The following is a 15,000-nucleotide window of genomic DNA, read 5'->3' as shown; positions in this document are numbered from 1 at the left end:
GGCGGCTGCTCTTGTCACTCACTTCACTCGTCCACACGAGAGGCTCTAACACCATGTCACCATTACACACAATGGAACAAAACAAAACGAAAAAGAGGACACATTAGGGGCTTTTATTTTGCCCTCCACTTGAGCAGGCTCTTTCTGTCCTTCCTTTCCCATTTCAGGGAGCCTGCTGTCCTCCTCAAGCACACATAGGTACCTGTGGCTATTCTCTTGCCCACCGGGGGGATTGTTTCCACTTCAACACTTGCAAAAATACTTCCCTGAGAGCGAGAAGCCCAGTATTACTGACACACCATGTGAGAGATGAGTAGGCTTCAGTTTTGTTGGAGGAAAAGCTCCTCTCCCTCTTCTGTAATGGCATCATTGGGAGGGACACTGGCGGGAACGGCTTGCTGGGGGGGGTCGCAGCTGAATGACAGAGGATGTGACACAGGTTGGATTTCACTAGGAGGAGCAGGAAGCACCATTCATACGGTCACTGAACACTCTGGAAGTCCTGCCGCAGCGGCGTACGACTCGGGAGGTCAGGAACCCATTGCACCAGAGCCTCTGGTCTTTTATATTCTGGAAGGTCCTGTGGTATACCTCTTAGGAAAAGGAATGACAAGTTTAAAGTATGTGGATAATTTCATGGGTAGGTCTTTGGAGGAAGAAACAGACCAATTTGTAGGAAATATAGACACATTCTGGCTGCTTTTCAGCATATGACCGAAGTCTTATGGGACCAAGCCTTTGCATGAAACATAATTAGCCCCATCTATCAAAGCGGTTATGTGGTCTGACATTTATCCATACGTTTAAGCACTTTCTCAGGGTTACACAAAAAACGAAAAAGCCTTTTAATAAAATATAAAAAAGGGAATCACCGAGTGTAAAGAGAGCCCCCTCATTTGCTCAATGGCGACAGGATAATATGATTTCCTGCCAGTGGGAAGGGGAGTGGCTTGCTGGGGTGGGTGTCGCAGCTGAATGACAGAGGATGTGACACAGGTTGGATTTCACTACGAGGAGCAGGAAGCACCATTCATACGGTCACTGAACACTCTGGAAGTCCTGAGAGGTTTGGAGGCAACTCACAGGCTTGGGCCTTACAGTATGACTGCATAGGGCAGTGGAATAATAGACGTTACACTGAAAGATAGATAGCAAGAAGAGAAATGGTGTGTGTGTGTGTGTGTGTGTGTGAGAGAGAGAAAGAGAGAGAGTCAGACTGATTGATAGACTGACTAAATGCCTGATTTGGTAGGTAGGCTACACAGGGTCAGGTGAACTGTCAAGGTGATGGAGCGACGAGGCTCTGAGGGCAGACCAGTTGTCTGAGAATAACCCCCACCTGATTGCCTGTCAAATGTCAAAGTCTCACTGATTAACATACAGAACCTTCAACGACACACCTAAGGCATGAGACAGCCAAACACACCTCACATGGCAACATTAAGTTGTATAGGCTGATGTAAATTGTGAAGTGCATGCCCTGAGTGCCCTAAATTGAGTAGACAAGCACTAGACATAAACATAGTCCCATTTACATCAATTAGCATTTAACCTTAATGCGTCTCAATACTCACAGTGTAAACAAACCTCGCAATTGACATATGGTTCTCCTGCCATTGTCTTTATAAAAGCATAAATATGCATTCAGTGTTTTAAACACTGATCTGAGGACTGTTGAAGGATCCTACCAGATGCCCCATTCATGCTTGCATGTATCTCCAGCACGCCCATTATAAACATGGATTACTTGCAGGTGTACTGGTAAATATGTGACTAAAGGACAGATTGAAATTTGATTGCCTGAACCACTTCAGGAGGTAGTTTTAAGGGATGTATACCCTGTGTGTGTGGAAATGGGTGTTTGTTTTTGTCTCAAGGATCACAAATGGAAACACAATCACCTCGATTTACACTGCAGCATATACTGTAGGAGTCTCATCATTATGATGGCCGTCACTGTGATAGGAGTTTACCTTCAAAAGGGTAAGTAAGGTTTCTATGTGACTCACATGGGACACATTGCAATGCTAAGCTATAATACAATATCTTACCAGTATACTGTACCATTTAGATTAAAATCATATGAAATAATAATGTGTGGATGGGGTTAGCTTTAGGTCTTATTGTGTCTCTGTGTGTCCCTGGGGGCCTGAGACTCACCAGCCAATCTCAGTTGTTCATAATCAACAGATTTGGAGAGAAACTCATTCAGGAAGAGCCACTCGAGTCGTGACCCTCTCTGCGAATCCTTTTATGGCCCATACTATTTTTATACACACATTTTATTTCATCTTTCAGCGAGAGAGCGCGGGGAAAATTGATTATCTGACCACCACAAATGTCCCTTTACTGTGCAATATGGCACAAATTGGCAAAGGTCAGGACGGAACTCATTCCCGCAGCGGCGTACGACTCGAGAGGTCAGGAACCCATTGCACCAGAGCCTCTGGTCTTTTATATTCTGGAAGGTCCTGTGGTATACCTCTTAGGAAAAGGAATGACAAGTTTAAAGTATGTGGATAATTTCATGGGTAGATCTTTGGAGGAAGAAACAGACCAATTTGTGGGAAATATAGACACATTCTGGCTGCTTTTCAGCATATGACCGAAGTCTTATGGGACCAAGTCTTTGCATGAAACATAATTAGCCCCATCTATCAAAGCGGTTATGTGGTCTGACATTTATCCATACGTTTAAGCACTTTCTCAGGGTTACACAAAAAACGAAAAAGCCTTTTAATAAAATATAAAAAAGGGAATCACCGAGTGTAAAGAGAGCCCCCTCATTTGCTCAATGGCGACAGGATAATATGATTTCCTGCCAGTGGGAAGGGGAACGGGTTGCACGGTGGCAGAGGATTCCCGTGGCTTACAGCAGCCTAATGAGCCACCTCCTCATCTGAGGTTAATGGTAGATTCATCCACACATTAAGGAACCCCTTAAATCCCCACCCCAACACCCCCCTTTGTGAGCACCACTACCTACCACCACCATGTTCTCCATCTTCATCAACACCACACACACACACACACACACACATACACGCACGGACGCACGCACGCACGCACGCACGCACGCACACACACACACACACACACACCAGCATAGCCAGAGTGTAATCAGCCAGAAACCACTAAGCAAATCAATTAGCACTGTACTGCCAATAATCCAACCAAGGTTAATTCTTCTGCCTTACCTTTACCCCTTAGTGTGTAATCACAAGAAATGAAGCACACATTGACATTCTGAATGCGCCTACTTCATCTATCAGAGTAAGCATGCTATCCTTGCTAATGAGTAAAGAATTGCACTGCAGTAGCATCTACAGATATATCACGTTTTAAAATCATATACTTTAAGCTACTGGACATGAAATAGGCTACAGGAGATTCAGACCTTGGCTGAAGTAAAGCTTGATAGTGACCTAAATAGATATCTGTCCTAGCTTGCTAGCTATAATAGCTATAATGAATGATATATAATTGTTAATTCTCTATTGTGTGGCGCCTAATGCTCCTATATTTACAGTGTATAGTTAACAAATGTTGACAAGATACTAATTGCTGTGGCTCAGCACACAGGCCAAGTGTGTCCCCCCCTCCCCTATACCCTATAGCCATACATATCCTCTTCCTCAGAGTAATGCATTGTGGGTGTGTTTGTAACAGGAAGACCTCAGGGTAGCACAATACTGCAGTTCATATGCAGTAGTATATCATTTGTGGACATTATAGATTTCTACTTGATGTATCTCTAATGCAAACACACAGTGTGCTGCTCAAGCGATATAAGGCATTGTGCTCAAGTATGTGAAATCAGACATAGACGTTGAGTTGCAGTGAAGAGGGGGCTGCGCCCGAGCAATTTACATCTGTTTAGATGGCTCTGCAGCTGTAAGAGGTTGTGGCACTTTCCTTTAAAAAATGCTCCCTGAGGACAAGCTGTTTGGAGAAATGGACGCTCCCTCTATCTCATAAAAGACACACAGATACAAACACACATTCACAAAGACACACACACACACACACACACACACACACACACACACACACACACACACACACACACACACACACACTTCCTCCCTGCCTCCCTCTCCCCTCAACTCTATATCTCACTCTCCCTCACACTCTTGGGGAAATGTCAGATGGCTTTCTGCATCTGACCACTAATGCTCCTGCCATCACACATATACACACCACACACACACACACACACACACACACACACACACACACACACACACACACACACAAACACCCTCCACACACATACACACATACTGTACACACACCAAACACACACAAACATCACACACACACACACACAGACACACACACACACACACACACACGCACACACACACACACACACACACACACACACACACAAACAAACACAAACACACATAGCCCTCTTGCCCCCCGGGAGGGAATTCGTTCACAGCTCCCCGCCCGTCCTGCTGACATACCCTTTCTGTCTGTGGCGGCTCTGGTCAGAAATGATTAGGGCTGCGGCCACGTCACACACACACCCTGCCCTCGGCCCCGAGGCGGAGACAGCAGTCTCGCATGATCTCATGCACACACAGCAGCGCAGTGACAGCACGGCGACGGAGGAGCGTGGAGCCGGAGTGCACATATGGGGGCATCAAACACACACGTACATACACACTCACACACACATATACACACACGTGTACAGTATACTGTATGCTTAGAAATATACAGCCCACATACACACACACAACTCAACTGTAACAAAGATATCACAGCATTCTTAAGAGGCGCCTTGAAGAGCAAACACACACACACACACACACACACACACACACACACACTTTTCCTCAGGATAAATCTCATTCACTCCTGCTCTCTCAAAGATCCACTTTGATTGGCCAGCTCTGAGGTCATTGACAGGCAACGCTGGAGGCCTTACCTGCACCAGGTTCCAGCCCTCCAGGGATTCGGCGATGATGGACGTCACTGATGGACACACCCCACCAAAGATCATCAGGTGTTTGGGCCCATAGCAGATGGCATCGAAGAAGGCCCGCAATCCCTTTGCATTATCACACTGAGAGAGACAGAGAGAGAGAAACAGAGAGAGAGAGAGAGAGAGAGAGATTACATATGGCATATTTACATAAAAGAAGAACAATTATAGATATAGAACATGCAGAGCGACTACGCTTCATTGCTTTAGGGGTAACAGGAGCAGAAAAAGAAAACATTGGAATTGCTCATGTGAGGAGCTGTGCTTTGCCAGAACAGACCCAGTACTCTGCTCTTGTTTGTTTGTTTGTATCTATTTCTGCGTTTCCGTGTTGTGATCAGCAGGGGGAAAACCAAAAATGAAATCCCCCCCCCCCCCCCTCTCCCTCACTTTCCATCCACCCTGATCCTCACAACCCCCACCCCCACCACCACCACCACCACCACCAGCCCCACCCCCCTCCACTACGACGCGAGAACATCTTGACCTCATTTCTGGAAACACTAGAAACGTGCTGCTCCTACAGCAGGCAACGAGCGAGCGAGCAAGCGAGCGAGAGCAGGGCCATCCCGCTATTGCCGCAGTACGCGGCCGCCCCACGTCACCATGGCAACGCTCCTGCCTCTCCTGAGCTGCAGGAGAAAGAGTGTGTGAGAGAAAGAAAGAGAGAGAGAGAGAGAGAGAGAGAGAGAGAGAATGAGGGAGGGTGGTGGTGTGTGTGTGTCTATGTGTGTGTGTGTATGTGTGTGTGTGTGTGTGTGTGTGGGGAGGGGTGTTAAGTAGAGTTATATTGATTGTAATATGAACCCATAACTGGTTTTGGTCTGATTTTCTGAGTTTGTAATGATATTTTGGACCTTGGTAAACACTTGGTAGGTATATTATTGGCACTCAATTTAACAAGGGTGAATCCTACAAACACTTAAACTCGAGAGATGCTGCAAAACCGGTACACCAAGGCCCCACACACCTACACATTTGGTCATCAAATATAATCCTCAGTATTTCACCCCAGTCCTATTTCTGGTTCAGAAAAATCAGCAGGAGATCAAATAAATGATGAGCTCTGAGAGTCCAGAGAGTGAGATTTGCATCCTCCATCATGCATATGTGAGGGAAGCAGAGTTCTCTCTTTCTCCGTCTTCCTGGAAGTTAATTTCTCCCTTTTCTATCTTGTCTTTTCCCCCCTCTCACGTTCTGTGACGTGCTGGCGGCTGCTTGATGTCATGTTGCAAAAATGACAGGACACATACGCACGCCGGCGCGCACAAATACACACACACATTGGCGCACACGTTGGCCTAGCTGAAACAAAAATAGGAATGTTTCACAAAAATAGAGCCCTACGCAAGAGGAGAATACTTGAACAGGCTCGGCAGGGGAAAACATCCAGTCAGGCGATGGTGTCTGCGTTCCTGAATAAAACAGCAGGCTTTTAAACATTCGCATTAGCATATTTCATCCTCAGTCCTCTTCGTCTAAGGCCAATTTTTGGTGAGCTTCAACACGGTGCCAGAGACAGGCCTATTTGTGTATTATTTCATATTTTTGGACCTCGTGTTTTGTATTTCACCATCAAAACAAATGTGCTGTCACAAGCCATGTTCAGCCTTCAATGAGTATTGTCCTTAAATACCACCGACATAGTCAATGTCATGACTATGCTGTTACAGTTTTTTACAATTGTTTACACACGTTTTCAAAACTGTGTCTATTTTTCAAAACTCCACACACAAAACCCACAACTGCTCACACAAAATGCAAAATGCCCCAAATCTCCAGCAAAATGACACACAACATTCAAAATGTCAAAAACACATGTTTAAAGCAAACATTCGCTTCACATTACAAACACTTTTGTCATAATATGACATTTTGGATACATCATGTACACACTGTTGCTCAAAACCTAAAGCTCTTCTGTCTTAGGCTTTCTATATGTATTTCCATACAAGAGTGAAAGTTACGGTATCAACAAAGAGAAGTTGAAATACACAGTAAAAATGCAAGCAATATTGAAACATTTGCTGTTGTGAATACAATATTTTACAGCAAACAAGAAAAAAAAGCAAAGAAGAATACACTGACCACCAGATGTGGATGGAGTTTTGAAAACACTGATTTTGTTTTTTTCTAAAGACAAGTGTGTGTGTGTGTGTGGGGGGGGGGGGGGTCGTGTACAGTATGTATTCATAGGCCTATAGACCCTTTCAACTGCAGAAACAAACAATTCTACAGTAAGCGTTCCATTTTCTGGAGGCACAAAAAAATGTATTGAGCTAATGGTACTGTAACATGGTGACAAACAAAAATAGAGTAAAAAGACAAATTTTAATAAAGTCAACTTTTTGTAGAACATTACTGTAAGCTAAAGTCCGATTACTGTATTTTCTCTATTTTCAAAGTATCTGCGTTGGTTCTGAATATTTCAACCGGAAATCCTCTAGGAGCAGATTGAAAGGGTCTATACCTATATAGAGAGTATATCTATTCATAGACCTATACTAAGGCAATGATTGGATGGTGTTCAGTAAAGTAAAGAGTGTTTGCATGTGAAGAGAAAGAGTGAAGCACTGGTGATTTAGTGTGCCATTTTGATGGGTTGTGTTTGAAGAACGAAATCAAGTTACTTCCTGTTAGAATTTTGTGTGTTAGGTAGAAAAGTGTGTGTTGTGTTTTGCAAAATGTGTTTTAGTCAATTGAAAACTGAGTCAAACACTGAGAATTAGTGTATGGTTTTGCAGATTTGGTGTCGGGTTATGATGTTTGGAGGACATGTTTAGAAAATTGTGTGACAAGCAAAGATTTAGTGTGTAAGCAGTTGAAAAAAACTGTAATATAACATTTTTCAGAAAGATTTCTGTGTTTATGTTGTTGTATTGGTTAACATTTTATAACAGTTTATTTAGATAGAGTGATGTTAGCTCTCTATCATGGACAAATGACTATGTATGCATGGTCTTTACCATTTTTTTTCTAAATTCCTATTCTTAGTCTCTCTCTCTCTCTCTCTCTCTCTCTCTCTCTGTATGTCTCTCTCTCTCTCCCCTCTCTCTCTCTCTCCTCTCTCTTTTCTCTCTCAATCTCTCCTTTATTCTCTCTATAGAACTAGTGTTTTGGAAAGGCCAGATGGCTTGATCCATCAAACCTAAGAGTAAGGTGACCTTGCCCTTATTCCACAGTCTTTACCATTTCTTCTCTCTCTCTCTCTCTCTCTCCCTCTTTCTCTTGACATCACTCAATCACACAACTAAAGTCTGCCATTCCAACCTACGCAGAAAAGACCTGCCATGTCACCAGCATGCAGCCATTTTCTCTGAGCGTAGATGAGGGAAAAAAGGCGCGTGCTCCGCAATCTGCCTTCACAGTGGCCGTTGGAAGCGTGTTGCCATGGGAACCCTCTCGACACTTTGAACGATAAATGAAGGTTAGGGGACAGCGTTGACGGCTATATTTAGCCTGTGATTGGCTGGTACAATCAGAGGGTCGTTAATCAGAAGCCATTCAGCGATGGCAGCGCCGGTGCTCAGGGGGTTAACGCGGTGAGCGGAGCGTGCCGGTGCCGGACACCGGTCGAGTCGAGAGGAGAGGTCGACAGAGTAGACACCCCCTGGCAGACTGACTGGGAGGCCCGAGAGTGACCACCAGAACACACAACCCTGAGATGGGCTACGGTCTACGCACTACAACAGTGTATGTGTGTATGTGTGTGTGTGTGTGTGTGTGTGTGTGTGTGTGTGTGTGTGTGTGTGTGTGTGTGTGTTTTTGCTGTTACCGTTGTTTTGCTCTTGTAGGTCTGTCTGTCTGTGTCTGTGTATGTTTATGTAGGCAAGGCAAGGAAGTTTATTTATACAGCGCATTTCACTCACTGAGGTAATTCAATGTGCTTTACATAAACAAAAGTGTATGGACAGATCAGGAGATCATTTTCTGTATAGTCTCTGCGCTCTTCTTAGCGATACCCTGTCACACACACACACACACACACACACACAAACACACACACACACACACACACAGACACACACAGACACACACACACACACACACACACACACACGCACATGCACACGCACACACACACACACACACACACATGCATCCCATCCCTCCAAACCAGCTGCCTGGCACAGAGCGAAAGTGCGAGTGAGAGCGCTGCCCTGCTGCAATCCCTGCCCAGATTACTCTCATCTGATCCAGGATCCAATCTGGAACCCTTTCAACCTCAACCCCCCCCCCCCACACACACACACACACACACACACACACACACACAGACACCACCAAAACCACCACCACCCTCACCCCCACATGTGTCTCTGTGCATGCCATGATTTGCCTCAGGCTGGCGGGCGGCTAAATGATCACTGGCTTCAAGGGAAGAGCACATCAACAAAGGTTTCTAAAGTGGACAACAACAGTGGAGAAAGACTCGAGCGAGTCATAGCATCAAAGCATGTGGGGGGAGAGAACAGAGGTGAAGGGGCAGTGGAATACTTTATTTCACTTCGGAATCTAATTCCAGGCATTTGGAAGCCATTTGGAATCAATCGATTGGGTTAAATCATGTGGTAATCCATTTGCCAGGGTTTGGTAGACAGAGGAGACCAGGAGTGCAGAGAGAGAGAGAGGAGTGGAGAGGAGTGGAGAGGAGAGACCTCAGTGCCTGGCCAGAGTGATCCCAGCACCGACACAAACATACACACACATACACACACAAACATACACACACATACACACACACACACAAACACACACACACACACACACACACACATACTGTACACACACACACACACACACTGCGATCTCTGTGAAAGCACCAGGAACCACCAGACTCATTAAAAGAGAGAGAGAGAGAGAGAGAGAGTAGAGACAGAGTGCTGTAAGCATTAGTTCAGGACCTATTTGTAATCTCCCCCTCTCTTTCTCGCCCACTCACTCTCTGTTATTTGGTCGTCCTATGAAGAGCTAGCAGTTTTACAGCTAGCTGCATCTGCGCTCAGAAGGTGCGTTCAGCAGACAGTAAAATTCTCCATTATTTGATCATTTGCTCAGTGAACGTGTGATGGGTCAGCAAACCCCCCACCCCCACCCCCCCCCCCCCCCCCCCCCCACACACACACACACACACTCATTCCCTGTCCCCTCACTCTCTACAGCCATTCCCTGCCGATCCCAATCATCTGTCTGCCTCATTAGCAGATGTGTTTGTGGCCCTGGCCTGGAGGAAGAGGGAGGAGAGGGCAAAGTGACGACACTCCAGTTAACTGAGGCCTCACAGGACCTCAGTCTCAGCCCACTGAAAGACCTGGGCCACACACAAATAGTACTCTTCACAATCAGGACTGTTCACAATCAATACTGTTTAACTGTAATACACAATCAGTTAACATTCAGTACTGTTCACTCAATCAGTATTGTTCACTTTTTCACTGACTTCTGAGTCTGTGACAGGTAACAACAGTTGGAACTTAACCGCTGGAAGTGAATTACCCTCATTTTCTGTTCAGTGTACCACATAATATAGGCATTAGCAAAGCATGTGCATGAAATGATTAATGCAACATAAAATGTATATAGGCATTTTTTTAAGTTTTGTTTTTCTAATAACACCTGGTGATGTTAGCCAAAGAGTGTGGGAATGTGTGTGTATCCATGCAACAATGTATGAGGGAAAAGTGTGTTCGTGATGATGATGCATGATGTCGTGTGAGGATTATTAATGAGTGTATTTTTAGGAACATCCTCGGACTCCTAAAATGGCTCCCTGTGATATTGAGGTAACAACAAGAGATAATCAAGGTGAGCTAACCATGATGAAACGCCTTGTTAGCAGGGGGGAATGGCAGCAGCTGCACCTGTCTCTAGTCAATGGCAAATTACAGCACACAAATAAGCAACCTGAGGCCCAGTACACCACACAGGGAGAGGGTAGAAAGAGAGGGAGAGAGTTTGGGGAGAGAGAGAGAGAGAAAGACAGAAAGAGAGAGAGGGTGGGAGAGAGAGACGGTGGGAGAGATAGTGAGGGACAGAGGGAGGGATAGTGAGAGAGAAAGAGAGAGAGAGAGAAAGAGGTGAATGCAGGAAGGGAGGGGGTAGAGTGAGAGAGTGTCCAAATGGAGATCAACGTGTCACACACAATCTGTTCCCTACACGGGGAGTTAGCTAATGGCATGCACAAAATTAGGACTTACAAAAGGGCCAGCACATATGACACGCCAAAATAGAGCCTTCCACCGCGAGGGGAAATGGCTCTTTCACACACACACACACACACACACACACACACACACACACACACACACACACACACACACACACACACACACCCATCCGGCTGTGGCCGAGTGCAAAATCTGGAAAATGGCTGTACTCCACTCGGACATTGTTTGCGAACAAACTCATTTGATATAGCTGTTTTCAACATCTTGTCCTATCCAGTCCACATTGCATTGCTTGCACACACACACACACACACACACACACATACACACACACACACACACACACACACACACACACCTCAAGGCGATTTCCTTAAAAGCCCTCGTTTTGTCATGGAAAATGAAGCTGAGCTGATGGGCTGGAACAGTAGTGTTGGTGCACGGGGAAATGAGCCAGAGGACTTGTGGGATGGAGGAGGACTTTCTCATCAGTCTGACATTACCAGCAGAGCTGTCACTCACTCCACGGAAAGGTGTCATCTCCGTTTAAAAGACCACTACATATCGCACTGTGCACAATGTAATGTACAGTATGCACTTCAGTACTTCAGTAGGGACCTGAGTGATATACAGTATACACTTAAGAATTACAACAGACCTATTCTAAAGCAAAGATACAGTTTTGTCCTACCTATATAGATCATGCACAAGTTATAAGTAATATGATTTTTAAACTTACTGCTAAAAGTTGGGAGAGTAAATGTGGAGAGCATGTGAGGTAATTTGACAACACGGTGAGAAATTGTCAAATTGCAGTCAATTGATCTGTCTCCCACATAGTGCATTGACTGGTGAACAAATCCATGGGTGCTTTGCCCACAGTGTTGGTGTTGGTATGGGCTCCATGTCAACAAGAAGCCCAGTAGCCAGTATGTACTCAATTAGTATGCAGCAGTGGTGCAGATTTTGTCTCTGTGTAATATTGTCTTCACAAGCTCTCCCTGGCTGTATTTGAAAAAGTGGTGTAGTAAGATCTCATTGGTCAAGAGTGAGTGTAAAGAAGATAAAGTCTAAAGTAGATTTAGTGTAGAGATAGTGTTAGAGATGACGTAGTGAACTATGTTATGGTCTACTGTATGTTATAGTCAACTTTTCTGTTCACTGAGTACAGACACAAGTACATTTGTGCCGTTGGACTTCAGATACTTCAATAGTGTGAATGGGTCACCAAATTAGTACTAAATCGCACAGTCCAACAGGGCTGCCTAAGGTTGAGCCTCAGGGACTCGGTCAAAAAGGACAATCCTCACTGCCACCCCCGCTCGACCTGTCAAAGGTTCAACGCAGTGGCATCAGATGATTGGCGATTTCAAAAAACAGACAGCTGGCAAAGCATACAGTCAGGGAAAAAAGAGCAAGAGAGAGAGAGAGAGAGAGAGAGAGAGAGAGCAGAAAAAGAGAGAGAGAGAGAAAGACATGGGATTGGCACCCTCCACTAAAGCTGATTATATACTTCCCAGAACAGGGAGACCTGGGTAATCCGCCCTACACTGATATTACCGTCAACATGCCGACACACACATACACACACAGTGGCGTGTGGTGGTATGTATGACAGCGGTGACATGCTGAAGTGTATGTGTCCGAGACAGCTTAAATCGAGACATTTCAGGTTTCATGGAGTCTGGTCTGAGTGGTGGTGACTAAGGCCTCTTTGCACTCTCCAGTGAATTTGTTTGAGTGCAGGTGTTTGTAAGCAAGTGTATGTGTGAATATGCACATGCATATGTATGTAAATATACACCGTTTGTGTGTGTGTGTGTGTGTGTGTGTGTGTGTGTGTGTGTGTGTGTGTGTGTGTGTGTGTGTGTGTGTTTGTTTGTTTATGTATTTGTGTGAGCATTAACACTGTTAAATCTCATCCCACTATTACTGATTAAATGGCATATGGTGCAGCAAGGGTCAACATGATAAACATGGCACACTTGTGAAGTCAGTCCGTTTTAAAATCAGGTCCCTTTGACATTGATAGATCCCAAACAGCCTCTCACATTACATAAATTGGACAAGGCCACTGATGCAGACTAAACGACCTCGCATGTCTCTCTCAGTGTTCATAACAGCCCACAAAACTGGCCCATTAAATTGGGCATTTGGGCCTGAAATAGGACCGCACAGGCAGTTTTGCGAGCTGTGCGCGCCCCGGCTAGAGACCCACGGAAGGTGGCCAGTGCAGGTCTCGTGAGGACCCAGATTTCAGTGCAGGGTCACCGGGTCTCTGCTTGACTGGGTGACTGGAAGTCAGGGCATGGAAGTCTGAGTGAGGGAGGGGGGGGGGGGGGGGGGGTGGAGGGAGAGAGAGAGAGAGAGAGAGAGAGAGAGAGAAAGAGAGAACAGTGGAGGGTCGGAGGGGAGAACCAAAGGAAGGAACTGCATCATGAAGTCACGATGGCTGCTCATTCGTTCCCTATCAGTGGGTTGTAAGGGAGTTCTGATGAGATTCACTCACGCGGACAAATCCAGCTACACTCCCCTCTCCATCTCTCGCTCTCTTTCCTCTCTCACTCTCACTTTTTTTTCTTCTGCCAAGGGGCTGCCAAGGGCTTCTGGACATTTGTAAAGTGGCTTGTTAGCTGGGTTTCAGGGGAGAGAGATCCCCACACAGGGCTGCTCTCTTACACCTTTGTGCCAACAGAGAGATACATACACACAGTTACACACACACACCCACACACACACACACACACACACACACACACACACACACACACACACACACACACGCACACACATACGCACACACACACACGCACACACACACACACACACACACACACACACACACACACACACACAGACTCGCCGTGAGTCAGTTACACACACACATTGACACTCACACTCACTCAGACAGTACAGCAGGAAGAGCTGTAGACATACACACTCCAACGGAACAGTAACATTTATATAACAGGCCCTTGAGTATTTACCAGGAAGCAACATTGATTGACTGAAAGAGAGAGCGATAGAGAGAGTGAGGAAGCCAGAAAGAGAGAGAGAGAGGGAGGGAGAGTCAGTGAGAGCAATAGAAATAAAGATAGGGAGAGAGGCAGCAGGGAGAGATAGAGTGAGAGAACTATCTGGAGTGAGAGAGAGAAATGTGTGAGAAGAGAAAAGGAGAGAGACAGTGAGAAAGAGAAATATGTGTGGAGGGTGCTGGAGGGAGAGAGATATGGGAAAGAGGGAGGAAGAGAGATATGAGAGAGAGAGAGATATGGGAGAGAACGAGGGAAAGAAAGACAGAGAAGGCCACGCTCTAGCAGACCATTTTTTTGCTGCAGCGGCTCTTAGTGTGACCAGTCACACATCTGCCACTCTCCAGAGTGTATTCAAGACCTCAGCATCACAGGGAGAAGGCAAAACAAGCACACAAGCGAGAGAGAGAGAGAGAGAGAGAGAGAGAAAGACGGAGAAAGAAGATAATAAAACGCCCAGCTGTAAATGACCACTTGCCAAGCACTGGCCAGCCATTAAAACCCGCTGAGGGTACACTGAGTCCAGCGAGTGCCTGCCTTGGCACCGGTAGCAACCCTCCCCCACCCTCCCTGCCACCATACCCCTCCCAGCTCCCTCTCCCTTTGGTCCGGGCAGCTGTGCAGGCTCACTGGGGCGCTGCCAACCCCTGAGATTAGCGCACGACTGCCAGGCCGCTGCTGCCCACCGCTTGGCTCTCCTCCTTCGCGCAAGCCATCCGCTCTCAAATTGGCTGCAAAGAGCCAAAACCTCTGTGCTGCACACTGAGCCTTTATTAGCAATCTGTGATGGCATAGGGGGCAGGAC

The 15,000-nt window shown here is 45.9% G+C and overlaps 1 protein-coding gene across 1 annotated transcript in view; it reads right to left on the bottom strand.

The window, feature by feature from the left end:
* Positions 1–15,000, bottom strand: part of gabbr2 (gamma-aminobutyric acid (GABA) B receptor, 2) — a 221,219-nt gene that overhangs the window by 161,591 nt on the left and 44,628 nt on the right. The window contains 1 exon segment of the mRNA XM_042076659.1: positions 4,940–5,077. Coding sequence (XP_041932593.1) covers positions 4,940–5,077 — 138 coding nt within the window.

This window comes from Alosa sapidissima, chromosome 21 (assembly GCF_018492685.1).
Source record: "Alosa sapidissima isolate fAloSap1 chromosome 21, fAloSap1.pri, whole genome shotgun sequence".
In the NCBI taxonomy this organism is placed as follows: Eukaryota; Metazoa; Chordata; class Actinopteri; order Clupeiformes; family Clupeidae; genus Alosa; species Alosa sapidissima.
The sequence above is the reverse complement of the archived record's forward strand: the minus strand, read 5'-3'. Positions and strand labels throughout refer to the sequence as shown.